The 27,920-nt window shown below is 44.4% G+C and overlaps 2 protein-coding genes across 20 annotated transcripts in view; one reads left to right on the top strand and one right to left on the bottom strand.

Moving 5' to 3' along the window:
* Positions 1–791: 791 nt before the first annotated feature.
* On the top strand, positions 792–21,383 carry phf21ab (PHD finger protein 21Ab). 9 transcript variants are annotated; one of them, XR_009130083.1, is made up of 20 exons: positions 792–1,259; positions 4,368–4,412; positions 7,293–7,344; positions 7,523–7,612; positions 8,078–8,110; positions 8,218–8,283; positions 8,513–8,665; positions 9,489–9,722; positions 10,142–10,225; positions 13,508–13,852; positions 13,928–14,041; positions 14,118–14,169; positions 14,287–14,366; positions 14,482–14,542; positions 17,316–17,521; positions 17,738–17,893; positions 18,066–18,141; positions 18,211–18,314; positions 18,484–19,890; positions 19,952–21,383. XR_009130083.1 is itself a non-coding variant. In XM_058074664.1 (19 exons), the coding sequence occupies exons 3-19, from the start codon at positions 7,303–7,305 to the stop codon at positions 19,138–19,140; spliced, it is 2,553 nt and encodes an 850-aa protein (XP_057930647.1). In that variant the 5' UTR covers positions 792–1,259; positions 4,368–4,412; positions 7,293–7,302; the 3' UTR covers positions 19,141–21,383. The 9 variants fall into 9 exon arrangements, 8 of the variants coding, with proteins under 8 accessions (XP_057930647.1, XP_057930650.1, XP_057930654.1 ...); XM_058074664.1 differs by having other exon boundaries at positions 18,484–21,383; XM_058074667.1 differs by having other exon boundaries at positions 793–1,259; positions 13,511–13,852; positions 18,484–21,383.
* ppip5k1b (diphosphoinositol pentakisphosphate kinase 1b) overlaps positions 21,017–27,920 on the bottom strand; it is a 33,413-nt gene continuing 26,509 nt past the window's right edge. For 2 of the 11 annotated variants that reach the window (XM_058074655.1, XM_058074656.1), the window contains 5 exons: positions 27,143–27,295; positions 24,835–24,897; positions 23,356–23,493; positions 23,168–23,281; positions 21,017–23,064 (listed from right to left, as the gene is read on the bottom strand). In XM_058074655.1, coding sequence (XP_057930638.1) covers positions 22,973–23,064; positions 23,168–23,281; positions 23,356–23,493; positions 24,835–24,897; positions 27,143–27,295 — 560 coding nt within the window. In that variant the 3' untranslated portion in view covers positions 21,017–22,972. Of the gene's footprint in view, positions 23,065–23,167; positions 23,282–23,355; positions 23,494–24,834; positions 24,898–27,142; positions 27,296–27,920 lie in introns of those variants that run through there. The other 9 variants (XM_058074658.1, XM_058074659.1, XM_058074660.1 and 6 more) reach the window with 9 other exon arrangements.

Below are 27,920 nucleotides of genomic sequence, written 5' to 3'. Positions count from 1 at the left end.
CCAGATGGAACTGAGTACGATGCTAACATGCTAATTGGGTAAAATTATTAAGTTTCATTAATGTTCATGTTAAAGGTTAAATAACTGTTAATACTGTACATTTGAATCTGAAAAAAATAATTTCTCTACCAACTGTATGTGGTTTCTTATGTTTATTACATTATTTGCTGTTTTATTATTATTTTATATCTTATTTATTACTGATTGATTGATTTATTGTCTTTATTCTTAATTTGTTTATTTATTTATTTTTATCTTATTTTGTGTATAGAAAAATAAAAATGAAGATATTTGAGAACAGTGGAATGTTTTATCAGATATTTTGGTGTGAAAAAAAACCGGAACCAAAGTACTGAAAAAGTGTAGGGTATAGCAGAAGCAAAAGCATTGAAGATAGTTTTTTTTTTTTCCAGTTTTTAATAAATGCGTTTTGGTTTTTTTTTAAAACCTGATGCGGCCCGGCTTCACCCAGAACCTAGCTCCGGTGGCCCCCAGGTAAATTGAGTTTGAGACCCCTGCTGTATAGACAACCATTCACGTTCAATTAACCCAACATACATGTTTTTGGGTAGTACACAAATAAAACACAAAGAAGGCGGGGTGCAAAACCCACACAGAGATTAAAATGCACTAGTCCTCCGTGCGGCCTATCTGAAAAATATATATGAGGAAAAGGAGAGGAACCAAACTGACTTAACCAGACCCCGTTCGGTTCCAACGTGTGTGCATGTGTGTGTACTTTCTCTCGGTAGAGTTTCACTGAGTTTACATCCGGGTCCTTTCCTTAGGCAATGGGAGTCGCAACACCGCCGTTCCTTAGGCAAAGTGAAATAAATTCGCCGCACCGACACAAAAACTAGTCCGCTTTTGGAAGACATGTTTTTGCGGGGCTCCGATGCCTAAAGACCATGCCTGATGAACTTTTCGAAGGAGTGTCACCAACATCGAAGCATCGGCTGCAGTCAAAGCAGCTTTAGTACGACGGGGAAGTAGTTTTTTGGGGGGCTTCGTGCAGCTCCGCGGCGGAGGGATCTGTGTTGTGCTCAGGCCGAGCTGAATGAGATTGAACAAGAGTTCTTGTTTTGTAGCTTCAGTTTGTGTCTTTTTACACTAATTTGCTTAAACTACGCACAAAATTGCACAACTAAGTGAAGGTACTTGGGAAGGAGCGTGTGGGAGTCTTTATGAGCTCTTCTTCCATCGTGGATCGTCTTCTTGGAGATATATATTTAATTAATCTGGAGGAGGACTGCTGCTGAGTAAGTGTACATTGGGCTTTTTTTTAATTTGCTAACTTTAATGTCGTCCTCGCTCCAACTTGACGAGTGTCCCGCCGCTCCGTGGGTGATTGTGTGCGGCCTCTCGGCTCCTTTTTGGGGGCCTCCGGTGAGCTCTTTGCTGCCTCTTTGATTCTTCTTCTTGTCGGGAGTTGGTGCCGTGAGGACGAGGAAGGGGCCGACACAAGTTGGACAGCCAAAGGCGGCTCTTAGCCCTCCTAGTCCCCTCTTTTTTAGCTACATTAGCTTTATTAGCTGTCGTTGTTGTGGAACATGGCGTCTCATCTGACCGCCCCTCTGCCGTGTTGGCCGGCCTCCTTCTCTCCTGTCCTGCCGCCGCCGCTTGGAAGCATCTTTGTGGGGAACTTAGCCGTGTTAGCTCGATAGGCTAGCAGGAGGGGAGGGGAGCGGAGCGGGGGGAAACTAGCGTTAGCGGCTAGCTTACGGTATCCACTTGTTCTCCAACATTAGCAACCTCTCGTGTCGCCCAAACACACCTCTGTCGCTATGGATTTTTTTCACCGAGCCGGAGAGTACCCCGGAACTGACACCGACCCGGGGCTGCTTTGGTTGCTTCGTAAGGGAAAGCTGGAACAATCTAGCGGGCGGCCATGAAATAAGACGCTTATCAAACATTTATTGGAGCACTTGACTCGAGTGTTGGTGCACACAAAGTGAAACCTCCATTTTAGTGTCGTTGGTTACTGGCGGCCCGCAGCGGCTTCTTGAACACTTCACAGCCCAGAACTTGACGTTCCAGCTCGGCTGCAATTACTTCCAATTAGCCGTAGGGAAGCGCGCGCGACCGCCGCCTACCTGCACTCACCTGCGTGCGCGTGGAACTTTTCAGTGCTGTGCTTTGTGCTAATGAGTGTATTTGAGTAAGTAAAAACAACGGGCTTTTCTTGCTGGTCTCTAAAGAGACCTGTAAAAACGTGTTTTAAACTTTTAAACTTTACAAAGGGACCAGAAGGCTTTCTGCTTCGTATGTTTGTTACTTTGTAGTGTACGTCGTGAACGTAGGAAATAAGTGCTTCATAGATCAGACCCTTCCATTTGGAAGTAAACAAATACTTTGCTGCTTGCCCATAGACGTGAATGCTTGTGTAATGACTTTCCTTTTTACAAATGATGAATTAAATAGTAACTCATATTTGATTGATCACCTCACTTTATTCGTTGACTATTGATACAGTTTTATTGGTCAGTGACTGACTGCTAAATTGGTTGTTGGTTACTTAACAGTACTCGTCTTACTCTGATTATCCTGCATTCTGTAACGTAGGCTATAGGAGACCTCAAAGATGCCAGTCAAAAATGCTGCTTGTCAATATATGCGAGCGTGAATGATTTGTTTGTTGTTGTTGTGTAAAGTACCTTCCTTACTTTCTGGACCGCATGAACAAGAAGGAATAAAATGATTCATATTTTGCTTGTCCACCTCACTTATGTAGTGACTATAATAATGGTCAGTGACTGATTGATGACTCATTGATATTAGGACTCCTTGTTGGATTCTTAGAAATATTTTGCCTGGTGCTTTCTTTGATTGGCTGTGTTACTGCTGTGTTCTGTAACGTAGGAAAAAAGAGCTTCCAAGGTCATACCCCAAAGAGTTTTAGTTGGAAGTAAGGAAAAGCTCACGTATTATTCGACTAATATTGATCCAGACTTATTGGTCAGCAGTGTTTCCCGCAGGACCGCTAATTATTTGTGGCAATGTTATAATTGTCTAATTTGCATAATTTACTTTGAAGTATTTGCACGTCATTGAAATTGATGCTGAAGAGAGATGAATAGCATTGTGGGAGACAAAGTGAGTAAAAACATGAAACGTAGAACAAATACATTACTACAAAAATCTTACTTCTCTTGCTTCTTTTTGTCATTTTTTTAATGTCACAAAGGACGGAGCTCCCTGTAAGTGCTCTAAGATGGGGGGAGGGCCCACAGCAAGACCTGCTGAGCAATACATGCCTGCATGTCATTTTTATGCCCTAGTTACATTGGTTTTTGTCTGTATTTTTTAAGATTTTGCACTTTGTTCGGTGGTTCTTAGGTCGATACCGCAGTTATGTGCAATGAGATGCAAAAGGGAAACTTATACATCGTAACTTTCTCTGAAGCTGACACAGCCTAATAAATCCACCAAATCGAAGACAAACTGCTGTGTTCTTTAACGTGAACCTTTGGCACTCACCCTTGACATCCCACCCTTTTGAGGGACTCAGTTTTAGTCCCAGTTAAGTCTCTTCACTAGATTTGTTGCTTAAAAAACAAAACAAAAAAAACCCTCTATCTTTAGGAAACTGATTACTTTCTAAGGTGGAAACACTGAACCCTCCTGCTACACCTTCTTATTTCCTTGAAGACCAGAAGCGTATGATGTGTGTTTTAGTTTTTCTTTCTTTTGGCTTTTTTCCTGATTACGGAGTCACCACAGTGGATCTTTCATCTGCATACTGATTGAACGAGCAAATTACACAAACTGTCCATTTCTAATGTTTTTGAGCAAGGGCAGACAGGTAGGGCCAAATCTGTTTGTGGTGGGCTACTGCAAATAAATGTATGGGAAACACCGGGTCAGTTACTGATTGGCTGACAAATCAACTGACTGTTATAATATTTGGACTCAATGATGATGGTTTCCTAGAAAGTCATCTGCATCAATGGTTTATTGATCATACATTGATAAGACATCACTGTAACGTGTCTGATGACATCTTTATGTTTGCCAGTTATATTGTAAATTCATGTCTTAATGCCGCATTCTAGAAAGTTGGGAATAAGAGCTTCCTAAGTCTGATGTCAAAGAGTGAGTTAGAAGTAAACATAAAATCATGGCTGCTTGTAGTGAGTGCTTGTTTTTTTCCTTCACAATGAGTTGAGTGACCCATTAACTGGCTCACTTATTAATTGATAAATATTGGTCATTCACTCATTGGTTGACTGATCAAACGGGTGATAAATATTAGAACCTCATTAATGGATTTCTGGAAAAGGTTTGTCTACTGCATTGATGACTTGCTATGATACATTGATGAGAATCGTTGTAATGTTGTCTGTGCTATGTGTGTGTTTGTTGTGCAGGGCAGGGCAGCACAGAGGGGTGGAGTCCAGTCCCACAGCCGGGTGGTAGGTTCTCATTTTAGTCTCTCAGAATGAATATAAAGACAGTTAATTAGGTCACATTTATTTTGCATCACAGAGGTTATTTGTTGTTACACACATGTAACACTGTCATCAAATAAATAGGATCACACTGTTAGTATTATTTCCTAAATTTCTGGTGATCAGCTGATCCTTACATATGAAACCAATCTTATGTACCTCTGCATAGCTCTGAAAGTTAGCCACCGTTCCATTTTGCGCTGCCAGGTTGATAGCTAGCAATTTGTTTTTTATTTAAATTTACTGTAGGTAATAATGTCAACATTCCGGTTGTTTCCATAGGCTTGAACAATCAATACATTAATTAACTCTAAATCCCTTGCTCTCTGCCTTTTCTTCCAGTCCTTATTTGTCAAATGCCAACAGGGCATACAGGTGATTCCGGTACATATTTTTCAAAATAAATGTAGTGAAAAGCTTTTTTTAATTTATTTATTCAATTTATTGAAAAAGCTTTCCTCAATGGGGACATTTTCCAATTCAAAATGGTAGTTGAACAAATGAACTTGGAGAAAACACATTTCTTTAATAGAGTTCATGATGCGAGTGGCCTGTGATTGGCTGGCGACCAGTCCAGGGCGTACCTCGCCTCTTGCCCGAATACAGCTGGGATATGCTCCAGCATGCCCTCAACCCTAGTGAGAATAAGCAGTATAGAAGATGTATGGATGGAGTTCATGATGCAATGCGCAGCCATGAAACAATTGACTGTTTTCTACACAATTAGCCGCTACAAGTGAACGGATAACTTTTGTTATACAAACCTTACAGTTGAGTTAGTTTTTCCCTAATGTGAATATTCATTCCTTAATTTTCTACCGCTTATCCTCACAAGGGTCGCAAGGGTGCTGGAGGCTATCCCAGCTGCCGACATCGACATCATCCACTTTTTTATGCTGTCGCTGCGGTACAACAAGAGCTTGCTAATGTCGTATGACATCTATACCGTGACAGTCATGATGTAGGTGACACACGTTCAACACTATCAATCGCCACAATGGGCAGGCAGGTACACTATATTACTTAACATTGTTTTCACGAAAAAAAAAAAAAAACAGAACCCTTATTTCCGAGGTGTGGCAGCTTTTATTGAGCCATAGCGCCCTGACACAATCCAATACATGTAGCATACACCCTGGAGTTCATTGCATTGGAAGACCATCCATTTTTCTTCAAATGTACAATTCATTTTAACCATTTGATTTGTGGTTGCCGATACGATTCAAAGACGATATTGGTTCATTTAGAATGATCTGAAACAATGCAGTAACTTTTTGATCCAAAAATTCAACCAATGTGATTGTGAAATACCTGGATACTGGACAGTGCAGGTGAAGTTTCCTAGATTCAAGAGTTTTTTTGGAATCTGGTATAAATACATTATGGGTATAAGGAAAAAAGTAAACAACAATTGATGGCAAATGCATTCACATTCTATTTGAATAAAGTACAACCAACACTTTAGGTAGAATTTTAATAGGAGGTCAAACTTTTTTGCTCTCATTTTCAATATTCAATATATTTTCAATAAATTACAGTAAATGCAACCCAACATTTCAGTAGGTTTACCTTCTACTTCTGCCTTTGTTTTTCCAACATAGAAATAATACAAATACAATCGAAAATCAAAAATAAAGTGTAGCCAACATCTTTTCAGGTTGAGTTAACAGGAGGTTTACTTGCTACTGGAAGAGCTGTTTGGACAGTCAGCATTGTGTGAAATCCCATGGCGCCTTAAGGTGTTTGGAGAGATTTCTCGTGTTGCCATGGTATTTTAGTTGACCTTTTATATATCCTACAAACAGCCAGTGACTTATTTAGAACATGTCCGTCTTTGCAAAAAGTGTTTCCACTTAATTATTTCTTGTGAGCCGGCTTGTCCTCTGCCATTCGCCATGCTACATTTTGTTATCAGCTATTGGACGGCGATAATGTCACAGAGAGTCAGACTGAATTGAGGGACATTTAACATCTTTATCATTAAAAGTGCTTAAAAAAAGTGCATCCTTATGAAGCTGCCTTGCTTTAATCCTTTAAACGTTTTATTTCCTATCAATTATTACTGTTTAAAGTCCCGCACCCCAGCCATTTGGCTTTTTTTTAATTAGCTGAATTAACATTCGAATATATTCAGAGAATCAGTCATCATTTGTGAACCGCTAATCTGGCAGGTAATGGCTGCGTTTACAAAACAAAGGTGGGTAATTGTAGGCCATTGAGTTATCAATTTTAAACCACAAAGCCTTTCAGCTGTCCTCTGGGCATGGGAACCAGGAGTAAGAAAACGTGGTACTTCTTGTGTTCAACAATGTTAGATCAATATGTTGTCTGGAATGGTTGCCAAACACAAATCAATAAAGTTGGATCATAAATCATATATCGATACATCAATGTAATAGTTGAATGATAACACACCCCGAGTCCGCAGTGTATCCTGTTAGGCAAGTTTTGTTTCTAAAGTTTCTAAAATGTGAATAAATAAAAGACGGAAATGATCTAATTTAATAGTTTGGACAGCATTTGTGTATTTATAACAAAATGTTATTGTTTAATGGGTATTGTTCTTTCAATGTTTTTCAACACAATAAAAAAATCTTGTATCAGCCAAAATTGGAGTTGGCAGGTCAGACTTGATCAGCGATTTTCTGGCAATCGGCCAGAAAATTGTCAAATGTGCACCCCTACTTAGTATGTAGTAGTAGTGTACAGCGTGTATAATACATCTTAGCATAGCACAGTATAATGTACTTATATAAAATGGGGAAGGGTCAACGGAAAGTGTTTAATTTTTAAATACAGTGCCACATTAATTCATGTGTGCAAATGTCATTGTCTTCCTCACAGCGGCACGTTCATGCTTCAGTTGGATGGTTTTCCCACCGGAGACGGCGTTCAGGTACCGTTGACCCAATCAGCCCGTGCCCTCATTTGACCTTTGTTAGCTTTATGATAAGGAAAACATCATATGCACTTTGTCACGTTGCTACAGCAACCAACACACATAATGGCGGCTCTCTAAAACTGCTAATTTCTGCTGTGTTTGTGTGTGTGTGTGTATGTTTGTGTGTCTCCAGGCTGATCGATCAGCTGAAAGACTGACTGCATCCATGATGGAATTACAGACATTACAGGAGGCGCTGAAGGTGGAGATCCAGATCCATCAGGTATGATCCTACTGGGACATTCTACTACATCAGGGGTACTTGGTTCTCTAGGAACAGTATTGTACTGTGGTGTATTGTGTATTGTCGTGTCATTGTGGGTTTAGTCAACCACACCAAGTACTGTAAATTGGGTCTTGGTTCTCTAGAATAGGGGTCCCCAACCACAGGTCCGTACCCTCGTACTGGTTCGTATTTCTATAGACCCAGTTGTGAAGTTGGATGATTCTGCCAGAATCAGGTTTAATAGTGGATTAGTCACCCAGAACATGTATTGGGGTTAGTTTTATAGACCGAGTGCCTTGTTGGACATGTCAGCCAGAACCAGGTCTGGTGTTGGATAAGTCCACTTGAACCTGGTGTATCAAGGGGGTTAGTTACCTGGGCTAGTGGTATTGTGGATTGAGTCCCTCAGAACCAGGTATGCTGTCAGTAGTTCTTCTTCTCACCATGACTTATTGTCCACAGAAACTGGTGGCCCAGATGAAGCAGGACCCTCAGGTAAACTCACCTGCAGCTTCACAGCTTTACTCACGTGATCGAGTAGTCACATGACTCACGGTGGTGACTGACTTCCCCCCCCCCCACTTCTCCTTTCTTCTTCCCAGAACGCAGATCTGAAGAAGCAACTTCACGAGCTTCAAGCAAAGATCACTGCACTGAGTGAGAAGCAGGTACACACACACACACACACACACACACACACACACACACACACACACACACACACAATTCAATTCTTTTGATTTTTTTGGTGTGTTTTTATTTTTATCCACATGCTATTTTTACTATGGTTTGTGCGTGCCATTAAACCACAACAATGCCACAATCAAAATGCTCTTTAAAATTTCTATGTAACATTCTTAGTCAAGAATGTTAAGAATTTTTTTTTTGCATTGACAGAAAAAGGTGGTCGAGCAGTTGAGGAAGGAGCTGCTGGTCAAGCAGGAACCAGAAGCCAAAGTGCAGCTGCAGGTTCACACACCTCCTGTAGGGGGTGATGTGAAGCCCACCAACCTGCTACAGACCCAGCAGATTCCTGGAGGAATACAGCAGGTAGGAAGCACCTGTATTCGCACATACATGTACCAAGACACAGATACGGTAATCTGGAGAATGTCATAGGCCAGCGAGCAATAGTGGCCCCAAATTATTGTGTTTGAAATTTTTATTTAGGTGTCAAAAGATCCTACAGTAGTTTATTGGGAGTGTGTTATACTACCGGTCTTCAAAATAAAAGCTCTGTTTACCATCTAACTATTCTGTTTACTCTCTGCATTGGTTACAGCACCTTTGTGTGTTTGTTCCGAAGTACGGCATGAACATACTGAACCCTTTTGTCAGTCATACATTCTTTTGTCTTGGTGGGTAGAGGAGGGGCCGGCAGCATGCACACACAGTGCATAAACGTGTAGCCTCGTGAAGAGCAATAGCAATCCAAGATAATGTAGTACAAATTAAATTGGTAAATTGCAATATATTGTCAATTTTCTCATTGTACTTGTTTGAAATTTACTTGTTTAAAAACTCTCGTCTCGTTCGCGCAGGCCCAATCTCATGTATTGTCTCGTCTCATTAGTTGTCTTATGACACCCCTAATACATACACTGTGATTGCACTTGTCCCATGTAATGGATGCACATCAGATACAATGTAACATTAAGGAGTGGGACAGGAGGACACAAATGTTAGCTAGAATAGCAATGTGAGCTTGTTACACTCACATTTTAACAGCAAGATCATGCTAGGTTAGCCTATTCACTGAAGAACAACAAAATGATAAAACATACAGCTGCCATGGTTATGACTGACGGATAAGATGGGTTTTTTTATGTGTAGTGAAGCCTACTGAATGAATCTGGTTTCACCTCCTCCTCAGACACTGACAGTCACCCCGGTCCTCACCGCCAAGACGCTACCTCTCGTGCTAAAAGCAGCGGCCACGCCAACCCTGCCTGGCTCAGTCTTGCCGCAACGCCCGGCCACCGTCATGGTAACCACCGCCATCTCCAAACCGGACTCCCACAACGCCCCCATCAATCTACAGGTGGCGGGCAAGCTAAGCGCTCACACCTCAGAACCTGTGAGGCTCGTGTCCAAGAATGCCATGCTGGTACGTACACGCGTGTGTTTGTGTTTATGCTTGTGTTGAGGCTTGGGTCATCTCCCGAAACCGCTTAGGTCTGTGTGAAGAGGTCATGTGGGCATTGCTGTGTAAACAAAGCTAGAGTGGGCGTTTCTAAAGCGAAACAATCTTTTGTTCAGACTATATCATGACCACGGCGTCTGTTGTGTGTGTTTGAGGTTATGGACCATCTAGATTTGTTTCCTTTTGTGGGATCGAAGGCTTAGACATGCAGCAACAACCTTTAAGATCATTGATAAGATTTCTCCTGTAGCTCTTGAATATTGCTCAGAACCCTCTTCTGACTTCATATTGGGATAGTACGGGACCTGGAAATTTGAAGCCAGAAGTTAGGCGGTGCCCGGTTGGATGCTGCAGACAAACAGCCTGCTGTGGTTTTGTCTCAGCTGCAGGCCGCCAACGCCCAGACAATCAAAGTCCCCCAGTTTGTCACTCCTAGACTGATGACGCCACCCGCCTTTCAGCTGCAGGTGCGTCGCCTAAAGACCCACCTTCATACTTGCACAACCTGAGACTTGTGTGTGTTTGTGCGTGCCCTTGTGCCACTCAAGGTGACTCGGTCGTTCCAGGAGAGGACAGAAAACACACAAGCCTGGCTTCATGGCACTAATCATGGCTTTTTTTAAAAAGAAAAAATAAATTACCCACTCACACATGAGTCGGGTTGGGGATGTGGTGCTTTGTAATGTCGCCTCCTTTTTAATATTTTGTGTAATTGTTTTCCTGCGGATTCATGGTGTTGTGTGTTTGTGGCTGTTGGTGTGTTCTAACCACTTGAATTGAACGTCACGTAACCCTGCTGAGTAATGCAGTCAATGAGTATTACCAGAAATGCTTCAATTAACACTTCTACTCAATTAACTCATTGACTGCCAGCCATTTTCAGAGAGGAGAGCTCCTTACGTAACTTTCAAGACCCACAGAATATTGACTTTTCTGACTACATAATCATTAAAACTATGTAAAGACTAGGGATCGACCAATATGTTTTTTTTCTCGGACCAATACCAATACCGATTTTGTTTTTCCATCACTCTTAGCCAATGGTAGCTGGTATTTGTGGCCGATACTGCTTTTGCTCCCTCAATTTACATGAAAAAATAACAATGACAAATATTCCAGGTCTCAAGTTTAAACAAATATTTATTGAAATGTAAACACTGAACACAATAGGATTCAGCTTTCTTAAACACACATTTAAACGGCATTATCAACTTTAAAAGGAACAATATTCAACTATGTGCAAAAGAATTTGTGGTAGTTTAAGTTTTATCTAGCATTGATGTGATTACTGCTCCTTCGCAGTGACGCACACCCCCGCCTCCACAAACACATCACACTGACACAATTTAGCACGATATATACAACATTTTTCTCATCATTAAAGTTTGTGTTGTGCTCGCTAAAGACCTCTGATTAGCAGACACGGCTGCTCCAATTCATTCTGTGTGTGTGTGTGTGCGTGCGTATCCGTGCGTGCTTGGAGAGAGCGCACACACATAATATGACATGCATTTAACCTCAGCCTGGTGTTCGCTGAATGAAACTCCTACAAACACCACGGGACTGAATTGCCAAAGTTGACATTAAAGCGGTGTTGGTAACAGCTGTACTTATTAGCCTCCAACTACATCAACAGCTCCCTAATTCCAACGGTAGGCACTTTTAAAGATGAAGCATTCAGCAGCATTCCTGGTTTTCAGACCCGCAAACTAAACTATATTTTCAAGCACGTATATTGCATGCACTTGGCGTTCATGTTTCCTATTTCCAAGTAGGTGGCAATATTTCAACTAAGTTTAACTATTAGAGGCTAATTAAAAGTTGGAAACGTACCCTTGTTGTGATTCACCACTGTTGCAGTGTGGGAGGGGTACCGCGACTGCGTGTGTTGCAGGGTACTCCGGCAAAACAAAGCTGCCCGGCGGATGCCTGTCTGTAAATCATGCGGAGGAAAAATACATCGGTGAACCCGCGCGCTTATCGGCCGATACCGATTCAAGTAAAGAACGCAAATATCGGCCCGATATATCTATCCTTAGTAAAGGCACTCACGGTACTCCGATCAATCAGCCACCCATCTGTATCGGCCAATATCAGTGAAAATGATGGTATTCATATCGGCTGATACTTGCTTTAAAACGCCGATCAGCTCCGCCCCTGCTGCAGCATTCAGAACAAGCATGTCTGCCGTGTGTGGGACTTCCTGCCTTTGTGAGAGTGATATAAGCTTTGCACAGGCAAAACTTGCCTCCAAAAATGTCTCGCTCGCAATGTGCACACTGATATTTCATCTTCTCTCCGGGCACAGAAGACTGGAGTCGGCTGCATCTGCACTTCATAAGGCAGCGGATGTGGCTGGGAAGCCCAGCAGAGATGGATAAACCTGCTTTTCATTCAGGTTTTCAGTCAATAATGTGAGAAGACTAGAAGTGAATGTGAAATTTGAAACACAAAATGCTAGTTGTGAATACCAGCATTTTGTTCAATGTTTTGGTAAAACAAACATATTGGCTTTGTTTGGCTTGAAATAAGCTATGAAAGTATGTTACCAAAATGAGTAGCTCTTGGCCATTTTCATTTTGTAAAAGTAGCTGTCACAAGAAAAAACCTTGGTGACCCCTAATATGGCCAGTAGTACATGTAAACATTTACACTACATGTATCGGTATCGGACGATTTCACTCATGAATTATTGGTATCGGCAGCATACAATCTTGATCTTAGCATCCCTAAAAGAAACTTTAGACTCTGTTCTTTCATGAAAAAAAGTTTTGTTTCTTGTCTTTTTGGATCTCTATAAATTGGCTGTAGAACATGGGGTGGTTTCAGCGAAACACCTGATTTTGATAAAAAAAACAGAGAAAATTAGCTTTCATGCATTCATTTTCTACAGTCGCGGGGGTGCTGGAGCCTATCCCAGCTGTGTTCGAGAGGTGGGGTACACCCTGGACTGGTTGCCAGCTAATCACAAGGCACATATAGACAAACAACCATTCACACTCACATTCATACCTATAGGGAGTCACCAATTAACTTAGCATGCATGTTTTTGGAATGTGGGAGGAAGCTGGAGTCCGCAGTGCAGTGTCCTGCTGCAGAGCCGAGAAAATTTGCTTTTTCTGCAAATTCAAGCAGAACGGTAACAAAATAATCATCACATGTATTTGAACTATTTACAGGTGTGTGTGTGTGTGTGTGTGTGTGTGTGTAAACAATAGACGTTTACAGACAAACAACTACAGCGTCTTCCCCTACGTCTTCCCCTATCCTTCATGATCTTCTTTGGCAGTGAATGAGTTCATCAGTTTCCTAAAGGTGCCGGGTGTGTGGCCTACAAAAGCAAGTGCCGGGTTGACAAACATTGCCATTAACAGCTGTGCCTGTAGGCAACCTTTTGGTATAGTTTTTATTAAGTCCACAAGATGGCGGTGGCTGCATTTTGAAGTAATCATAACATTTATCTACCTCTACATGTGCTTTAAAGTGGTGTTTGTGCTACTGAGCTGTTCGTCTGAAAGTTGTGTGTGTTACTCTTTTCATACTGTTTACATTTAACTCATCTGTGCTATTAACGCTAGCAGAGCAGGTTGCTAGTACTGCTACGACAACATTGGTTCTGTTGCTGCCGTGTTGTACAATACATGGTTAAAAATGAACACAGGTTTTCAGATTTTAGAGGTCACACAGTGGCATTACCCCATTTGTTGTGTTGCTTTGCTGCTGTGTTTTGATTGGCCGTCGTCCCTCAGCAGGTCAGGCCAAAGTCCGCCTTGCCTGCCAACGTCCCCATTGCTCCAGCTCCTCCGCCGCCCATGATGGCGGCCCCCCAGCTGCTCCAGAGACCAGTCATGTTAGCCACCAAGCTGTCGCCTTCCTTGTCGTCCGTGGCTCCCATTCACCAGGTCCGCATCGTGAATGGGCAGCCGTGCGTCAAGACGGGCACCACCCCTCTGACGGGCATCGTCATCACCACGCCAGTGTCCACGACGGCTGCCTGCCTCGCCAGCCCGGCCCAGGCACCGGACCCTGCTTCGGTCCCAACCCTGACCCCAAGCCAGCCCATCCAGATCAGCAGTGTGGCCTCTGATCTCAAGGTAGAAAAAACAGTGGGTTGATGGCAACGCATCTCACTACTGATCACTGATGACCTCGTCATCTTTTTCCTGCAGACTGTTAAATCAGGGGGCGGTGCCGAGCACAAGATGCCAGTCACCCTCCCCTCATTTTCTACTCCTCCCTTGTCTCCTCCGCCTCCCAGACCCAGGAAGGAGGAGAGTCCAGAGGTAGGCGGTGGCCTCAGCATGGTTGTCACTGTGTGCAACAGTGGTGGCATCATTGATTTGTATGTCTTTCCTCCAGAAACTGGCCTTCATGGTCTCCTTGGGCCTTGTAACATACGACCACTTGGAAGGTAAGTTTCCATCATCTACCACAATGGTGGGGGTGTAGGCTAGGCAAACACTAGCCCACATTTATTAGTTTTGTTGGTTAATATTTGTGAGCTACAACACAATCAAACTGTTGGCAGAAATTCAGAGCAAAAGGCAGGAGAGGAAGAGGAGAACGACTGCTAACCCGGTCTACAGTGGCGCCGTGTTTGAGCCGGAGGTAATTAGACACGAGTATAACAGTGTTGTGACTTGATTTAGCGACCCTATTGTAAATAAGACAACTTGTTCAACTTGTTTACATTTCTCCTCTTTATCCCCGATTTATTTTCCAGAGGAAAAAGAGCGCTGTGAGTTACCTGAACAGCCCTCTGCACCAGGGGACACGAAAGAGAGGTCTGTATACCGTAGTAATGATCGCGGACAAGCTCCACAGCAACAAACTGTTTTGATGAACATTGCGACCTTCCAGCTGGCCATAGCAGCAAAACTATCTAGCCTTAACTACAAGTCCTGACTAACGAGACTCAAGACTGACTAACTATGAGCTCAAGACTAACTGTGAGCCCAGACTGAATATGAGTCGGGGCTTGTGTCCACATTGACTTGAGTCCCGATTAACTAGTGACTTATGCGTCCAATCCACGTGTCTCTCCATGTTGGTATTAACACGCTCCCTGTCCTTGTTGCCGTTACCGCTGACTCCCTTCCACCACTAAACCACTTTGATGTGAGATTGGTGCTTACTACTGCTTGAACGACTCATAGTTTGCTCTTAATGGCACCTCCATCAGTGCTGCGGGTCATCTCACTTTTGTGTTCTTGTGTAATGCTCCACTCAACCCTGACCAAATGAACTATTCGGTGCTGTACATGTTAACAGAGTATATATTTTTGGGGAAAAGTTTTGGGACACATGCAAGAAGGAGTAGTTTCGTCCTTTGCAGCTTTAACAGCTTCTAGTTTTCTAGAAGGACTTTCCACAAGATTGTTTGTGGGGAAGTTCATACACTGATTCATGAATCAATTGCATACTCACACTAGGCTGTTGTACTTTGATGGACTAGTCGTATTTCGAGTCATATTTCTAACCGATCACATGAATGAATTAATGTAGCAGCGAGTGGGCCGTGTGTTGGACTTTTGGATTATTTCAAGCCTTTGTTGTATTTCTATTATGAAATGTGTCGGTTATCACTAAGAACATTCAAGGGGAGATCATATTACCAGTGGTCACCAAACTAAGGCCCGCGGGCCGGTCACAGCCCACTTCCACATTTGACCCGGCCCCCTGAACAATAAAGCATGTACATTTTTCTGTCATAGAACTGGAAATGGTAACCTATTGTGAGCAACGTTACTACAAACACACTTTGCCCCAGTCATAGAACATAAACAAACAAACAAACTACCCTGGCCCCCCTTCTGAGGAGGGAAAAGTCATGTGGACCTCACTGGAAAAAGTTGGGGGACCCCTGATATTACAGTCATTTTGATATCTCCCCTACATGCGTTTGTAGCTGTATCTGCAGCCCTGCACATGCCCAGGCTTGTACTCGCAACCACACAACCCCTGTGGCAGAGAGTCGAGCACACGAGTCGGTACCGTTTGGAAATGAGGCCACGGCTAAGCTAGCCAGCAACTGTTACATGCGCTACGTGTGAATGCAATCATATTGTGCCTTTTCCCGCCTCTTCCAATTGTTCTAGGGGACAGGAAGTGTGCTGAACTTGAGCAGAAATTAAGAGCGTTCACCCAAGCCAAATATGTCATAGTTTAGATGTGATGTTGGTCCAAGCTTGGTATGCCCTAAGAGGCGTGTCCCAGTACTTCTGTCCATGCATTATAGTTTTAAGCCGTGTTTACACTTGCACGCATTTTGCCTCCACATTGTCCTGCAATTGTCCGTGGCATTGTGTTAAAGGAAAACATCGACGACGCTTACTATGTCCGCTCTCATTGGGATGTCTGTGTCTTCCAGCACAAGACTTGTGCTCCAGTCCTCCGGTAAATAATGCTAATAGGATATGAGCATTTAAGTCTTCATAGCGACATTGAGAGCTAGCGGTGTCCACTCTTCCTAACACTGAGACAAGCAGCGAGCGAGGCATCGTGTTATCATGCCAGATAAATATAGTTTTTCATGTTAGCTGCTACAATAACAATATCACTGTAGCTTGGTCAATATACAAGTCAGTTATGTAAATGGAACACTTGGGCTTTGTTAGCTAGTTCAAACTAACTTGTTTTCTCTCTCTAGAATGCACAGAAAAGGGAAAGAAATATGTGGTTCGAATCTCCTCTAGTAATCATTATCGGTATTCGTCAGGATATTTAATTGTACTTTTTAATTGTATTTTAATTTAAAGGGCTCAGCCAAAAATCAGTATGCGGCTCAAAATCCGCAGTGGCGATTGCGTAATCAGGAAAAAGCCGAAAGAAAACAAACTTTTTCTGTATAGTGTACGACATAGAACGCGTGACATGCATTGTTCCTGCGTGGGTATTCATCGTCATCACCACTTCCACGTCTGTGAAGCAGTCGTGGCATTATCAAGTCCGCTCTATCCTGCGTGCAACAGCAGGCATCACCCTGAGCTTCCTCTGTAAGGGACCTACCTACAAGATGTTTAACTCCACAGAAGAAGCTCTCATTGCAGACAAGAAAGGTAAGTCTATATAATCTCGCATCTGCAGAAAAGATGCGGAAAGAACAGGAAGAAGGCGTCAACTAGGAAAAAGAAGGCTGCCCGCATGGGTTGTGCATCGGTTGCTGTGCGTCACGGGTTTTGAACATTAAAAAAAACAAACATTTGGGCCTACACATACGTACATCACTCCTCTTTATGACCAATTTGCTAAGAAGTATGCAAATTTGCATTCCACCGCGGGGACCAAAATACGTGCAAGTGTAAACTGGGCTTTATTCTTGATGGACAGTGATACTTTTACATTTTATGTGGAGAAACAAGTCACAGGTTTGATTCCCGCCACTGACATTAACAAAGAGTAACTTCAAGTGCGACGCAAGCTTCCTGTGTGGCGCGCCTCAGCTAGCATGATGGCGGCGTGCGCACTAACACTGTCTGTGCTTCTGACTCCCTTTCCCTGTTCCCCCCCTTCCCGCTCCCCCGCCTCACGCTAGCCAACGATGACTCCCTTTCCAAGGTATGTCACGCAGACTGTTGTTGTTCTTCCCCCCTCTCCATCTTTTTCTTTTTTTTTTCTTTGTTTTCCGTCTTTTGTCGTCTGTCTCATTTCACCCAGGTCGCCCACCCAAATACGGCGGCGTCCCGGAGCTGGGCTGCCTCACCCCGACCTCCCCCATCAGCCCCGTACACCCCCTCCCTCTGCCCAGCCCCAGCTCTGGGGATGTAAGTAACGACGGGGGGGTGGGGGCGTGGAAAGGCCATTGGCTCTGTACTCTGTCAATCATCCACCCATATGTCATCAGTCTTACAAAGTGAACAGCCTCACGGCCCAATTAACACGCATCACCATGAGACTCCGCCCCCGCCTTCCCACCTGACTAAAGCCGGTCTGCTGCCTCGGTGGGCGGGGCGACTGATTGGTCCAATTCTTCCTCGCAGGGAGACATCCATGAGGACTTCTGCACTGTGTGCAGACGCAGTGGCCAGTTGCTCATGTGCGACACGTGTTCTCGTGTCTATCACCTGGACTGCCTGGACCCACCCCTGAAAAGCATTCCTAAAGGCATGTGGATCTGTCCAAAATGCCAAGACCAGGTAACGGCCCGCTTTAGGACTGTTCAATCCTTTGTAAGCATCCACACTGCACACTTGTGTCCCATTCATTGTGTCACGCATCCATTCGCTCCATGCTCGTGCACGCCGCTCCTGGCATCCTCCGTTCTCGTTGCGTCTTCCATGCCTGACGAGTGCCAGCTTCTCTCTATAGATCCTCAAGAAAGAAGAAGCCATTCCCTGGCCTGGAACGCTGGCCATTGTCCACTCTTACATTGCCTACAAAGAAGGTGAGTCTGTACGCTTTGTCATCGGGGGAGGCGGGGCTTGAAGCTAAGGCGCTTGTCGTGTGTGTGCAGCGAAAGAAGAAGAGAAGCAGAAGCTCATCAAGTGGAGCGCCGAGCTGAGGCTGGAGCGCGAGCAGTTAGAGCAGCGAGTCAAGCAGCTCAGCAACTCCATCACGGTAATAAGCTAACATGTTAGCGATGTCAAAAATGGTCTCATCACCATGGCGACTATGAAGATCACATGCTAGTCTGTCACACATGTTGGAGCCGTCCTTGCTCGCTTTGACCGTAAACACGAGTTAGTTGTTGCGATGGTGTCTAATGCTTGTCTCCTTCCTCCGTCAGAAATGCATGGACACCAAGAACAGCATCCTGGCTCGCCAGAAGGAGATGCAGCTGTCTCTGGACAAGGTCAAACATCTGGTCCGCCTCATCCAGGCCTTCGACTTCAACCAGACTGTGGCCGAAGGCAGGGACTTCAGAGTCCAGGACGCCGCAGCGCCGCCCAAAGCCAACTTGGAGGCGAAGGTTGAGGGCGTCGACAAGAGCGAGAGCAACACGGCTGAAGAGCAGGCAGCGGCGGCAGGGAACAAGATGACCACAGGAGACGCCGACCATCAGGGCTCCGTTGCGCGCCCTGCAGATAACATTCCTGCTGAAGGTGCAGGGGGAGGGGCTGATACAGAGACGGGCGTCCAGGCTGAAGGCGGGACCAAGGCTGAGACCAAAGTGTCTCCACAGCCTGACTTCGCCCCTTCTTCCGAGGCGCCGCCGCCCGCCGCCACTGCTACCACCACCGCCACCAACACCACCAATGGTATGACCGTGCTGCCGTGCCCCGCCCCCACTGCAGACGCAAAAGCCAACTCTGAGAACAAGATGACCGCCGTCAGCTCTCCGGAGGCGGCAGCAGCGCAGGACAAACAGGACATCAGCGACAGCAACAACATCAAAACCTCAGAACCCTCCCAGCATTCTGTGCCAGCGCTTGGCGGCGAGTAACCCCCGCTCGCCGCCATTTACAACTTGGAGTACGATTTGAAAAAACAAAGAAAAAAAAAAGTTGCCAATCTGTGTTAATGTCGTTTGTTTGCGTCGTATTGTCAGACTGTGTCAATGGTAGATAGCGGCCTGGTCACATGACGACCGCCGTGGTGGCCAGTTAGCGATAGACGTCGTCATGGGAACGCTCGAGGGAGACCGAATCCATCTCACCAGTGTGTGCCTGTCCCAGTGGTCCCGGTGGGTAGGGCGGGGCCACGCATTGCTCCTCCCAACCCACCGAATATTTGGCTTGCGCCTACACTGAAGACTGTACTGTTGCCTAGCAACCAATAGCAGTAGGCAACCCCCACCCGTCTGTCCAGCAAAAAGCCCCCGTGACCTTTAAACCCCACGGTTAAAGTTCTTCAAACAAAGAATTCAACGAGTCACAGTTGTGGGACAAGTTGACCACACAGCAGGGGGCGTGTCCTCAGTGCCATCATCAAAATAATCATGTGAATTCAACATGGAACTTCTTTACATCTTGTCAGAGCTCCGCCCCCTGCTACAGCCATGCCCCTTCCACCCTGCCGTGGACAGTAGATGCCAACGCGTGTCCGCTATTGATCAACTTCTCTGTTTGAAGCATCTTAACCACTGGGGAGAGGGCGGCCCCTCCCTCGCCCGCTCGGGTTAACCGAGTCCAGACTGTAGCCCCGCCCACCAAGGCAGGCGTGGAGGAGACGGAGCCAGAGCGCCGTTGTTGTTGTGAGTCTTCATTTTGTGTGTCCGTGTGAGCACTAAATGTGACGTGCTTTGTTTTTTCTAGGACAACATATTCAGGTCTTCCTGGTGTTGGGAGTAAGTGCTTTGTGTTCCTGTCCACCGCCATCGTCAACTGCCAAAAGCATCCAAACACGCTAGGGGGCGGAGCCAAAATTCCACAAGTGGTAACAAAACAAACAAAAAAAGCACAAGTTAGTGGAGGAGATTTTTTTTTTGTATGTTCTTTGATGTGACATGACTCCTCCCACATTTGGAGGAACCACTAGCCTCCAGCCCAGTAGGTGGCGACGCTCACTTTCTGCTCCTTCATTCATGGTGCCTATTTTTTTTTTAATTTTATTTTTTTTTAGTCTTGGGGTGGGGGGTTCAAAACGGAGCCGTCAGCAGCTGGAGGCGGGAGCGTCTGTTTCCGTTAATGAGGACTGGGTGGCGCTCTTGAGGTCAATGTCGGCGTTCATATCACATGACTCGTGTCAGCCAATTAGCATATCCTGCCTTTCGCTTGCCATGTGGTCACACCTTTCCCCCAGTAGGTACCTCGAGTGCCTTCTACCTATCTGTTGACTTGCACTGTGACTAATAGGCCCCGCCCCTCCATATTTGTCCTCCTCTTCCATCTCATTTGCCAGTCAGTGTTTAGCAGCTGCCTTAAATGGTTTTTTTTTGTTGTGTTTTTTTTACCTGATCATCTTGTGTGAGGTCGTCCATGACAACGATGAGGCGGCCTCTGGTTTTACGATGCACTTTTTTTAATTTAAGCAGTATTATAAGGAAACAAACATCACCGCCGGGGGGGTCCACTCGTTAACAGGTCACATTGCAACAAGTCATGGCATGCCTTCTTATGCAAATTTTATACACAAGTTAGTTATGCATTCACTTTTTTTTCTAAAGTCATTTTTGGTTTCAAGTGGGCGGAGCCAGTGTATTTGATTGACATCTTAGTGGGCGGAGTGAAAAAGGGTACATTTTATCCAAAGAACATGTGGAAGGATCATTGGAGGGAATTGTTGTGTGTCCGTTTGCAAGCATCCAGTCATGATTGTGGCCTTCTAGTGTTGTCCTTACATCAAAGTCCCGTCCCCCGATGCCCCCCCATCCCATTTACTTGTTTTTTTTTTTTAACTCTTCCATGTGCTCAGAAGCATTGTAGCGCTCCGGATAAAGAACAAAGTGTACATTGGGTAATCTTTGTATAATTGTTTGTATTTTTTCATAATAATTTTTGGAAAGGAATGTGTTTATTTTTTTGGACTTGTGTTCCACATGTGTCTTCTGTTGGCCATGTTGGTGGGATTCTTATACCTCTGTATTGAGCCTCCCCCTCCTCCTCCTCCTCCTCGTGATGATGACGATGATGCAGTGTTTCACTAAATACTGTTGCTCGGTAAAGGATGGCACCAGCCGCCACTAGGAGCATTTGATCAATTTCTATTTATTTATTTTATCAGTTTGCTAATAAATCCTCAAAAGCACCGCTCTCTTCATTTTTAGTTTTTTGGGACCAGAAAGGACGGAAATGATCGAAGAGTACACATGAAGCACACTCGGATATCATTGGGAGGGGTAAGGTTAGGCTTTTCATTGTATTTTAAGAGGGTAGGGGGGTGGGAGCAAATGCAAAAGGAGTTATATTGCTGATGTGAGTCATAGAGCGGTCCCTGGTGGTGTAATGGTACAGCTGCTGCTGCGGAAATGACAACTTTTTTTTTTTACTCTTAATTTCCACAAAAAGCAATTTCCCATGTATTCATATGAATCCAAAACAAAATTCAGGTTCAAGCCAACTAGTATAAAATGGGTCGGTTAAGGAAAAGAGATGTGGAGACCACAGCTGCTCATGGACCCAAATGTTTTTTTTTCCATGAAGCATAGAATTCCTTACAGTGCCCTGGTCAGTGATAACTTTGTTTCTGGTTTAGGGCCCTGGTCCCCGGTTTCTCCACATTGACGACAATGGTTTTAAGTGTCATTAGCCAAAACCTTCCTCCAGGAGGGTGCGCTTGCACCTTTTAGGCTCCCACTTTGGTACATTATTGCTTGTGAGCATCTGTGGTTTTCCTCCCACGTGTACAGCTTTAGTTCCTGAATTTCACAATACGCTCTGTGACCACACGATCTGTTAAAGGTGAGCATCTGTTAGTGGGTTTAGGTTTAGATTAGGCATACCCTTATAGCTGATCTTGGGGGAAACATGAGTCTGGTGGTGAACTAGAAATTAGAGATTGATCTGTCTGTATCGCTGTGTATGCATTTATATCAAGTATATAACTACATACTCAAGCAATGCACACCCATCACATTAAATTAATTGCTATTCAGGAACAGTCATTAAAAAGAAGTTAAAAAACAGCAAAAACTAAAATGGTAAGGTTGTTCGCTCAAAAGACAACCTGCACTCTGTTGACAGTTTTTAATCTCCACATTTGGCTGTTGCAGTTCAACTGGAGGTCTATCAAACAGATGGAGGTCTTCATCAACCAAAAGAAACACTTTGGCTTACTTACATTTGGATGTCTATTAAATTAAACACAAACCAGTCATAAATATTACACTAAAACTGCCTACAGTAATGAGTCATATACAAATACAAGGCCAGTCATAGTTGTACAGGAGTTTGCTGATGTGCTCCAGCCTCCAAGTCATTGTTTTATGATGAGAAGTTCAATCAACGCTTGGCACAAATCTACCTTTTAACACAGATATTTACCATTAGTAGTCTTTTGTTTGTTTTTAAACTGGAGCTCAGTGCAGAGTGCACACATTCGGTGGAGTGGTGCCGCCCTAAAAAGTTACACGTCCTAACTAATAACACTTTCTGAGACAATTATATCGAATAGCATTAATGTGGTCTTGTTGGACGTAAACTAGGAACTATTAGAACAACGTTTGGGTGAGAACATTTCCAAATAAAACAGCAGTAAAAGCAAAAAGGCACAGCTGGTGTTTGTGTAAAAAGTCCAGTGTTTAGTCCAGGCCCGGGTGCAGTCTAAAGGCTGGGAGTCAACTTCAAACAAACCGGAAGTGACGATGCAGACATAGAAGGTGTCGACATGTCAAACGTCTACTCAATGAAGCTGAAGTTGAGAGATGAGCTCTCCGTCATGGGGGAAGACGGCCCGGCGCTGGACACGGCACTGGACGGGATGCTGCCATCTTGTCCCCGCAAACACACAAAAGGGACAGAATTACTTACCTTGGAAGGTGCGTTCATGTACACTAGCATGTGATGGCAACCACAAACACATGAAACACTCACGCCAAAGGGGCTGGCTGGGCGGCCGCAGAGACGCCTCTGACCCCGAGGAGGAGAGCGGCTGTTGAGGACTGTAGAGCGATGTCTGGCTCTGAGAGTCGAACAGGCCGGACAGCGCTGTGTGGGACAGATAAAGATAAAGCATTTTTTAAACAGCGGGTCCTTAACAGCGGTGGCATTTTTGGACCTACCCTTCATGGTCTTGGCGTGGGCCTCGCTGCTGCTCTCGCACACGGTGTTGAGGAACCCGTCCACCTGCTTCAGCGAGAGAGAATTGTGCAGTGTCTCCAGCGGGTAGATAGAGGGCACCATTGAGCAGCCTTCAAAGCCTACAGGCAAAAGGAAGAGGACAGGAACACCATGAGGCCTTCAGACTTGTCTACAAGGACATGAAGCAGGCATGTGGAACACATGGAACCTCTAAAGACGAGAATGCACATTTGATGGTGTGAATCGTTTTGAAACCCAATTAAAAATGATCTGTTCCAGGGTAAAGCTGTGGCCATCACAACAACAGACTGTTCATATGTTGGCATTTAGAGGTTCCACAGGTGCCATCCGCAGCCAAGTCAAGGTCACATGAAGGACTATTGTATATAGAGTTGGACTTTGGCGGTTTCATTGCTAGCATGGCTAATGTTATAACGCCAAGGCCCACATGAGAGACTGAAATTGATTAGGTACGCCTCCTATACAATTTGATTACAACATTTGATTGACACCGCCAGGGTGGGTTTTTATTCAAGAATGGTGGATTTTTGCCTTTTAACATCGTAGATGATGATAGTGTGCAAAACAAAAATCAGTTAATATGAAAACTAGAGCATTTCCACCAAACCTCCATTGAACCAACACCCTCACGCCAAACCGCACACACACACACACACACTGGGACGCAAACTACAGTATCAGCGCGCTCTCCCTGCGTCCAGCGCCAGAGAGCTAACAGGCCGGCCAAGCAGGGCTGACCGTGGCACCACCGAGGCAGCTCGTCGTCGCACACCAGCGACGCCCCGAGGAGGCGAAGGTGGTAGGGGCAGTGTTGCAGGTGGTGGGCTGCAGCCACCGCCCCCTCCTCCCAGGCTGGGCGAGGCACCTCGGCGGGCCGCCCCGGCTCTAGTTGGGCTACGTGACGCTCGTCTGTGGCATCTGAGGGGACGGAGCGAGAGAGGAGAATGAGGAGCAGGAGGGAAAGGGCGGGTGGGGGCAGTGGCCCCGGGGGTCAGCCATGTCGATTTGGATTTTTTCTCCCTTAATAATGAAAAAGTTTAATTGAACAACTGCATCAAAATAATATAATCAAGAACACGGTGAGATCATCACACTCACCACATCTTCATCTTGGTCTGCTGTTGCTACAAAGAACCTGACAGAAGGTTCTAGAGGAACCCATTGAAAGCCGAGGTGTTTCACCATTTATAAGAGATATCACCAAAAAAAAAAAAAGTTGGATGAGTTAAGATCAGTCAGACACCCGATCATGTGCTTGGTGAGAGAAGTGAAGCCAAACAAAAAGAATACCAATAAAAAAGAGGTGATGTTAGACTTGAAAGGAGCAAACCAAAACACAGCTTGTCCCACGTCCCAAAAAAAAAAAAAAAAATCATGCAAGACCAAAAAGTGTCAGGACCGCCCCCCACCCCCACCCTACCCAAAAAAAGCAGACATACCATTAGTCGGATGCCTGGCAAACGACACAGAAAATCTCTTTACTGGTGGCATAGACAACAGCTCTGAGGAGATAAGACAGGTAACGTGGAGTTACTGCAGGCTCCGCCCCTTTTGGACATGACAGGAGAGAGAGGAGACGCACAGGAAGAAGAAGAACCAGGAAAAAAAAAAGATCAGGAGGAGATTGATGAGCATGCAGTAGGACTTCTTGCTTGGATGCGCTGGTGTTACCAACAGGAGGCAACAGAGGGCGCTCTCACATACGGCGGGTCACCTTAGCTTAGCTACGTTAGCGCAGACTTTAGATACTAAATACAAATATTACACCCGTATGCTTTTAGTTTTAGTTCTGAGATTCATTTTAGCGTCTTTGAATGCAAGCACAGAAACACAACTGCAACTTGTACGCACGTCATGTCATGGCTGCTCAGTACAATATGGCTACAGCGACCATACGTCAACACTGGCAGTAGAAGAACAACTGTCGGGGGCGGGGGGACACAGCTGACAGTTGAGAACGTGTCAAAGTGAAAGAAAAGCTCCTCCTCCGTATTCGACTTTAGCACCATCATAGACGGGTTAGCTTCTTAGCATCCTAACACTTGAATTGTTTTAAAACAGGGGTCTCAAACTCAATTTAACTGGGGGCCACCGGAGCTAGGTTCTGGGTGAAGCCGGGCCACATCAGGTTTAAAAAACAAAAAACGCATTTATTAAAAACTGAAAAAAAAAAAAAAAAAAAAAACTATCTTCCATGCTTTTGCTTCTGCTATACCCTACACTTTTTCAGTACTTTGGTTCCAGTTTTCCACTCCAAAATATCTGATAAAACATTCCACTGTTGTCAAATATCTTATTTTTTATTTTTCTATACACAAAATAAGATTAAAAAAAATAAACAAATTAAGAATAAAGACAATAAATCAATCAATCAGTAATAAATAAGTCAAATAATAATAAAACAGCAAATAAGAAAAACGTAAGAAACCACATACAGTTGGTAGAGAAATTATTTTTTTCAGATTGAAATGTACAGTATTAACAGTTATTTAACCTTTAACATGAACATTAATGAAACTTAATCATTTGACCCAATTAGCAAGTTAGCATCGTACTCAGTTCCATCTGGGAGCAGCGTGGTAACTTTAACAACATGTTTGATGAGATGCTTTATCTTGACGTGTATTTTCCCTTTTATTCCAAATCATTTCCTGCTTTTATTTGTACCCAGCGTCATAAGCCTTTAGCTTCATTGCTAATCCAAAGCCAAACAGGGCGGGGTAACAGGGTAGGGTAACAGTATGAGCGGGGCATAATCATGTTAATTGTGTCCGGTGTGCACACAGCTTTAAGCTGTCATTTCAACATTAAACTTGGGTATCAAGGTGGTGGGCCTCAAATTAGCATCTCAAGGGCCGCATTTGGCCCGCCGGCCGCGAGTTTGAGACCCCTGTTTTAAAAGGTTAAAGGTTAGCTGGTGGCCACAGCTTGAATCTGGAACACATCGGAAAAAAACTTAATAAACTTAACTACATATTAATATTTTATTTGAAATACATTTTTACAAATAGAATTACATTTAATTAACTTGTATTGTATTAATTATAGTGTATGAATATATGAGTATATTGATTCTATAACAAACTCCCCTCTTTCCAAACAACTAGTTGTGGGCCCAGAAAATTCCAAACGTCACCTGCTGAGGGCAGCATCACAGGTTGGAGATGTAATCCCAAGGGACATAAAGTCCTACAGAGGGAACAGCTCCTTCCTCCATCCAGTAGGAATGAAGTTGATCCATGACATTAGTGTGTTGGCCCAGACAATACACAATACACACACCTTGCCCTGCTAGTGTATAACGCCCCCTGCTGGTGGTGGCAGGTGAAAGCTGCAGGATTGTACTCCCAAATAGAAGCAAGAATGTGATTTCCTTAAGTAACAATTATATAATTATATATATAATATAATATATATAATTATATTAATTAAAATATATAATTATATAGTCCCCAAAGAAGCAAAATTGTGCAATCAAGGCTTTCCTGATCCAGAAATCCACTTGGATGAGGATTAGTTGCTGGTTGTTCACTCAACAACGTGCACACAAACAAAGACTCATGCGGAATCAGAACACCCTGAGCTGATCTGGCACCGGGTCAGCACCATCACCATGACAACGGCCAAAACCAGGCGGTGGTTTTGATTGTGTGCAAATAGCGTGGATGGTATGGATTGTATGGATAGTATGGATGGAGACGATCAAGTGTGGTCTTTCCCAGGCATGTGAAAGCAGCGTGAACATACCGAACATGCCAATCTGGCAGGGCAGGCTGCCTGGGGACAGGGGCGGTTTTCGGTGGTGGTGATGGTGGTGCGTGCGTACGTAGTCCCGCAGGTTGGGGGCGCTAGAGGACACCCCCAGCATGGAGGCACTGAAGAGGCCAGAGCAGAGCGAGCCTGTGTGACATAAGCCGGGTGGGAGGGGAAGGAGAGGGGGGGTGTGTGTGTGTGTGTGTGTGTGTTGAAGGGTGAGCATTAGTGCATCACACACACACAAACAAACACACACATGGTGGTGTTATTCATAACAAAATGTTGCTATAAATAACAAGTTCACGAAGAACCCTGAAAGAGAACATGTGTTGGTGTTTGGTAAGGCAAACAACATGCAAACATACGTGTGCACGTGGAAACACACACCAAGCAAGAGGAAGACGGAGGAAGGAAAGAAGAAAAAAGCAACACAAAAACAAAATAAAACAGGAAGAAGAAAGAATAAGGAGGTCCTGTCATGCTCCGCTTGAATCATCGCCAGCTTTCAGTCACTTTGAACGTCTGGCTGCTATAAAAAGTCGGAGATCTGCTGGCCGAGGTCGTGGTGCGGACGGACACCTGCTGCTCATGTGACCTCTGCGGCAAGCGGCGAGATCCCTCGGCGGCCTTGCTAGCTATACATAACCCTCATCTATACAATTTAAGCCTCATGTAACCCTGTTCATGCAACCTAGGCTCCACGTACAGTAACCCTATATGTAGCTTAGAACCTTGTACTGTATATACTACTGACTACACATTCTAGACC

Source organism: Doryrhamphus excisus, chromosome 6, assembly GCF_030265055.1.
Source record: "Doryrhamphus excisus isolate RoL2022-K1 chromosome 6, RoL_Dexc_1.0, whole genome shotgun sequence".
NCBI lineage: Eukaryota > Metazoa > Chordata > Actinopteri > Syngnathiformes > Syngnathidae > Doryrhamphus > Doryrhamphus excisus.
Note: the sequence above shows the minus strand (reverse complement) of the source record. Positions and strands in the feature narration are given on the sequence as shown.